At 38.2% G+C, this 6791-nt stretch overlaps 2 protein-coding genes across 2 annotated transcripts; one reads left to right on the top strand and one right to left on the bottom strand.

Moving 5' to 3' along the window:
• Positions 1-82: 82 nt before the first annotated feature.
• hcar2 (hydroxycarboxylic acid receptor 2) lies at positions 83-2724 on the top strand. The gene is made up of 2 exons (XM_079448149.1): positions 83-153; positions 1261-2724. Exon 2 carries the CDS (start codon positions 1277-1279, stop codon positions 2198-2200), a length of 924 nt encoding a protein of 307 aa, XP_079304275.1. The 5' UTR covers positions 83-153; positions 1261-1276; the 3' UTR covers positions 2201-2724.
• Positions 2725-4085: 1361 nt separating this feature from the next.
• Positions 4086-5189, bottom strand: LOC306889991 (uncharacterized protein; the record flags this gene model as incomplete). The annotated part of the gene is made up of 2 exons (XM_079449420.1): positions 4086-4881; positions 4949-5189. The coding sequence occupies 2 exons, from the start codon at positions 5187-5189 to the stop codon at positions 4223-4225; spliced, it is 900 nt and encodes a 299-aa protein (XP_079305546.1). The 3' UTR covers positions 4086-4222.
• Between the last annotated feature and the right edge of the window lie 1602 nt (positions 5190-6791).

The raw sequence follows: 6791 nt of genomic DNA, 5'->3' as shown, positions 1-6791 counted from the left end.
CTCCAGAACACTTTGCTTTGATTGGCTGTTCAGACTCCCCGTGGTGTTGAATCATAGAAGTAAACCTGTCGACTGCACCTTCAGTTCAAAATGAGTCTTCAGCCCCGCTTCATCTGAGTTAACTGAACATCACATATTAACAACAAATGAAAGGTAAGAGATCTGGTTAAAAAGTTTGTTTTCTCTGTAAATTTAAATGTAAAACTTGTTGTGTAGATAATTGATATTATTATTCTGACATGCACTCTGAAAATGTTTTCATGACAAGAAGGCGGTTTTGTGCTCTTTTTTTCACATTTGTTTCATGTTTACCTCTAAATGCTTAAATTTGTCTTTTCAATTTTCCCATTTCAGGTTTCTACAGTAATTGTTTTAATAAACTACTTTTAAAAATCATTACATAGTTTGTAATATACATTTAAGACATATATTACATATATAACAAATCATCTTTCAATAAACAGAAGGAATAACATTTATTTCCCGCCATTGATACAATGATGTTTAAAGATTTTGCTGTGGTTTAGACTTTGTGTCATTACAGTCAATTTCAGACATAAACCATTAAAATAGGAAAAATAGTAACATGTAACCCTGGGTTGGTTTAGAAAGTAAAGAACTACTTTTCAAAAACTTGCAGTTCTTATGCGTGATCACTTATAATTATTGAATTATAATAAAGAATATGTCTGTATAGGTAGGATGTTAAATTAATACAGTCATAGCACATCACATGCATATGCTTTCATTTCATGTGTGGCTTTTATTCAAATGTTTTAGTTATCATGTTTACATTTGTCTATATGTTGAACTTTATGAGCAGGGTCATTGGGTTTCTTTCACATTATGAGATCGAAGTGTATCTGAATCTCTGTGATCAGAAACTTGCAGTGGTAGAAATCATCTGAGGTAAACTTCTAGAGCGTGTACACACTTGACTGAATTTATGTTTGTTTTTATACCTTCAAACTAAAGCCACTAAACTGAATGTACTTTCTGTGCTTGTGTATACAAAATTACAGTATTACATTTTATCATGAATTTGTATGAATCAGGTGTCCGGCAATCATGGGAACTCTGTGTGTTTTTCAATGAGATCTTTTGAACAGTTTTAAAGTTTCTTGAGAGAACTCGATTCGCATATATTTATTTGTAACGGCAAATACAGAAATAATCAAGTTTGACCCTAACTTTGAATCATTCAGTCACTTTTTTCTAAATGTTTTTATTGGTCTAATTGATTGTTTTGATATTCTTCAGAGGCATGTGCTGACAGATGAAGGCCGTAATGGAAATGTTCCGATTCATCAACTCTTCTCTGCTCATCAGTCATCGCCCTCTGAACGTCACGCTGGCTGAGAAGACGGTGTACGCCACCTGTGCAGACATGCCGGCGGTCCTCATTTTCTACCTGCTGCTGCAGTTTATCAACATGTTTCTGGGCATACCGGCCAACATCATGGTTCTGTGGCTCATTCAGAAGAATAAGGGCGACTCGTCCACATCGGACATCTTCATCGTTCATCTGGCCGTGTTGGACACGTTCTTCTGTCTCATTCCTCCTCTGGAGTTCGCAAACATCGTCTTTTTGACCACCAGCAGCACCTGGTACGTACTGCGCTTCTTCTATGGTATCAAAGACTCTTCGCCTCTTTTCTTGTCCTGTATCTGTCTGGACAGATATATGGCCGTCCTGCATCCCATCACGTTCACCAAACTAAAGGACAAACGGCATCGCTCAGTTTGCGCCGTTGTCGTGTGGCTCATCACTTTGGTTTACGCTGCAGCAAAGTGTTTAGGAAACATTCCAAACTTTGAGAAAGCTTTCACCATAATGATACTCGCCAATTTCGCTTTCATGGTGTTTTGTAACATCTCCATCCTGTGGGTGCTGAGACAGTCGGCTCCGGGACGGGACGAGAGACACCCTGTGAAGAAAAAGGCCTTCAAGATGGTGATCATCATTCTGGCAATCATTGTCTTTAACTACTTCCCACCAGTGGCTCTCTTCCCGTTCCAGGAGTATTTCTCTCAGGACGTCTTTCGCTGCTACATTCACTATATTGCCTTTGGTTTCATGGATATCAGCAGCAGCATTCAGCCAGTTTTGTATCTGTCCCGGGAGAAACTTCCTTCAGCTCCGGCGGGCTGCTACACCTGCAGAGAGAATAAAACTGAAGATGATCCTCCAAACGTATGATACTTGACATGATTAGATGGGTAGATAAAGTCAGATATACTGTATGTAAATGTCCTTTTGTTTACATGATATAGTGCAGTGTGTCTTTTTTTTCATCAATGTTCACTTATAATGTTACAACAAATTTCAGGGAATTTGCAGTCAGTTCTGTGTTTATTGTATGAAATGTATGATGTTGTTTTGCTGTATGCTTATTTTTATATGTGTAGTAATAATCACACTGAAAGCCTACTATAAGGTAACTCATTCAAAAACACTTCATAAGGTCATGAGATGAATTTTTATTCCGTTTATTCAAAATACATATTGAATGACAAACGTCTTGTGAGAAAAATTCACGATTACCTAAAATATCATGTAAGAAACTCAGAAATCATGACAACAGCTGTTGATCATTCAGGTAAAGATTCAAGGGTAGGTATGTGTTTTAATGTAGCAATTTGTATAAATTCAGTCAGTTTGTCTTATGGAGTAAACTTCTATTATGTAAAAAAGCTTACTCAGGACAGTACTAAATAAAATTATATTGGTTTATAGTTTTCCAATTTTGCATATTCGGAAAGGGGTATGAAACTCATGAGTTTAACTGTTTTAGGATACTTTTGCAGATTGTAGAGAATCACAGCTTGCTGTTAACATTAATTGTCTGTTACTCTATGTTAATGTTTAAATTAAATAAATGACATTAAAATTCCAAGTAATCACTTTGATAATCTAAAATACTTTTCAGATTTAACTGTAATTTGCATTAAAAGTAACCGTAATGAAATACAGTAACTCAAATTTGGTATTTTTAATACATAACCCAGTTAGGTGTATTTTTTTACTCCCCAGCCCTGCCCCTTTAGTGGCTGCTCATGAAGCTAAACACATTTACTCGTTTATAATGCTTCATTTTGATGTATATGTATGCAAGTATATATTCACAAACATTAAAACAATGGACAAACAAACATAAACAGACGGGCTGGGGATCGATCTGGATGTTCCGCTTATATCCCGTTTCACAAGCACTCGATTGGATTCGAGTCAATGAATATAGATTTAATACAGATCCTATTGATATTTCCAAAAAAGATCCGTAAATATCACATTACAATGCAGAATTAAGAAATGAAGAGCCACAAACCTGTATATATTTAACTTTAAACACACTTGGGTATATTGAAACATTTAAGATACAGTATAATAAACAAAATCTCACAAAATAAGCTGTAAAGAGGAGCTGCAATCATATGAACCGCTGTCTTTTAGGTGAAGGTGATGTTAAATTCGACGACACACCCGCAGCCACCGTGTTTATTAAGCAATGAAGGAATGATATGCTCCCTGTTGTAACATCCAAAAAGAATAATTGACCAAAATATTAACCGAAAATCACAGTTTTGCCTGAAGTACCTTGTTGAAGCATCTAAACAAAATACGACACGAATACATCAAAACAAAATATGAATAACCAACATCAATAATCAAGACACTGAAGACATTGGTATTGGGCAGCATAAATATGATTTATTGATTATAATGAAACCTCATTAACATTCGTCATGAAAAGATAAGTGTTACAGTATCTTGTTTGTTTTAGATGCCATGCACACATTAGGATGCTACAAATAAATTATGTTTAGATCTCATTTAATTACGATTTGTATTTCTATTATCAATGGAAATATTAGGCAATCAATCATCATGATTATTAAAACAGTGCCAACATAAATGCCTCCTACATTACAACAAACATTACTGCTAGACGAAGCAGGATCACAGTGTATGTACACATGTCATATATTTGTGAATATTATAACAACATGTTTTGGAAAGCCAATATGTTTCGAGTTCATTATGATGATTAGTGGTGTCTATTCTGTTAAGTTTTGAGCAGCGTTCCGACCGTCTTCACATTGCTTTGTTTCCATGTTGTCTGCGTTGTGTTGTTTTAGGTGTTTCTTCAGTGAAGACTGGTCACTGTATCTTTTGTCGCAGTGCGAACAGGAGTAGAGCTTCTCTTTGGTGTGGACCAGCTCATGTCTCTTCAGGTGACACGCTCTGCTGAAGCTCTTGTCGCAATGTGAGCAGTTGTGTAGTTTTTTCTCCGGTGTGAGTTAACTGGTGCAGTTTCAGACTGCTGGCCACAGTGAAACGCTTGCCGCATTCGTCGCAGCTGTACGGCCTCTCTCCGGTGTGCATGCGCTTGTGGATGGTCAGATGTCCGGCCTGACTGAACGTCTTTGTACACAGTTCACACTGGTACGGCTTTTCGCCCGTGTGGATCCTGAAGTGAGTTTTAAGGTCTCCCATTCCATTAAAGCTCTTGCCGCACTGGCCGCAGCTGTACGGCTTCTCTCCGGTGTGGACCCTCAGATGACTCTTGAGATTGCCGGCATTGGAAAAGGTCTTGGCGCACACACTGCAGCTGTATGGCCTTTCGCCTGTGTGGGTTCGTAAATGGACTTTGAGTTGATTGTGTTCGTTGAATCGCTTTCCCGCAGAACGAACAACAGTACGGCCTCTCGCCCGTGTGGATCCTCTTGTGTATGCGCAGCTGGCTCTGATGGCCGTAGCTCTTGCCACACAGGTCGCAGGCGAAGGGTCTTTCTCCGGTATGTGTGCGCAGATGGTTTTTAAAGATATCGGCTCGGTCGAAACCCTTTCCACAATAGCTACAGATGAGCGGCTTCTCGCTGCTCAAGTGAGCTCTCAAGTGAATGTTGAGTGACGCTTCATGCTTGAAGCTCTTGTTGCACTGACTGCAATTGTAACTCGAATTCAGTTTGAATGCTTGCGATTTTGGTGGAGATTCTGTCACCTGGAATATCCCAGAAAACCCTTCCTCTGAAAATGCGTCTGGACTCCGTGGTTCTGTCTCATACAGGTCCCGTGCTTCATCCTCTGAATGAGCATCTGCTCTGTGGTCATCATCCTCATCAACACAATACATCTCGTCTGACACTATGGTGACTTTAACGTTGCTGTCGTAGTCATCAGGCATCTCCCGAGGACATTAAAATCAACGCAACCTTCTGCATCTTGCTCAGATTCAAAATCTTTATATGTGTGTTTAGGGGAAGTGTGAGACATGGACAGGTCAACAGCACAGGCCGTCCTCAGCATCAGGGTCAGGCTTTAGAGTTACACATGAACTTGTGGAACAGTCTTTGTTGAGCTGCTGTGGGCTTTGGGATCTGTTGGTCTGTAAATCTCTAGTGATCTTAGTTTGATATATGGGTTCACTTATATGTGTGGATGGAAACAGATCTTCTGTTAAGTGAGCCACAACATCCACTTCATTCTCTAAAAGCAAAGATAAAACATTAACGTTGTGATAATTAGAAACTAAATGAATGCTATACCTTAGAAAAATTACATAATCAATAAATAAAATAGCACTCTAAACCTAAGAATGCCGTTTGTGTGCGTGTCATTATGCACATCATGATTAAATCAAATGATTTATAAGAGCAACAGAACACTTTTAACTAACTGTTAACATTGCGTTGTGCTATAATCACGAATAATAGTGTATTTGACTCATCTTTAGCATTTCTCGCACCTGTTTTGACGCGCTTTGTCGTTTCCTCTTTGGCACACAGTCGTTTTCTCAAATCTTCATTTTCAGACTCAATTCGCTGCATTTTGCGCTGATATTCCGTCAGAGTTTGATCCACTGAATCCAGAATATCGCTGACAGTCGCACGGAAAATTTCATTTAATGAAGATTCAAGAAAGGATTTTAAATCTCCGAATTTCGCCATTTTGACACACAGACAGAGCCGCAGTCAGAGGCGGAAACAGACGCGATGCGATGCCTGACGCGCCGTCGCCCCCGTGCGAGCTGGAGGAGAACTACAGTCCGTCTACTGACCCGATTTTTTATTTTCAAATTATCCTAATTGTAAAAGGTTACGGAAATCAATAATAACTGAATTTTTAATACTTTTGTTGTTTTTGTCATTATTTAGTTTCAAGTTTTTTTGCCATGTGTGCAGATAAAATATGTATAAAATATACATTACGTTTTAAATGTACATTGAAATGCTCATTGTAGGGCTAAAGGAATCTACAATGTACAACATAATTATAATATAAATTGTAATTAAAAGGCAAAGTAAAACAGAAATGTAAAAAAATTATTCAATCAAAATATATACAATTACAGTATGTCAGTTTGTGGAATGCATACAATGTATTTGCAGGTACAACAGTTAATGGTGGACATTTATGATGAGGTTTATGTATCATATGTGCTAAATGTACAGTCACTATAGGGCCGTTTCCCAGACAGGGATTAGTTTCAATCAGGACTAGGCCTTAGTTAAATTAGGATATTTACATTGTTTTTAATAACGTACTTTTCTTTAGACAACACAATCGCACTTATATCACTATATTTTGAGAATGTCAGTGCGTGTTGTTTTTGATTAAGATACTCGAACATTTAAGCAAGTCTGAACTTGTGACTGGGGTTGGGTCAAGCCATCTTCAGATATTGCAAGTGGAAACTGTCGGTCCAATGGTAGGGGTGGGAGTTTGTTGCCGATGATGACTTCATCTGTCATAGCAGACACTAAAGCACCGGTCAGGATGGATGCTC

Source organism: Barbatula barbatula, assembly GCF_947034865.1.
Source record: "Barbatula barbatula genome assembly, chromosome: 24".
NCBI lineage: Eukaryota > Metazoa > Chordata > Actinopteri > Cypriniformes > Nemacheilidae > Barbatula > Barbatula barbatula.
This window is presented reverse-complemented; position numbering and strand designations above follow the sequence as displayed.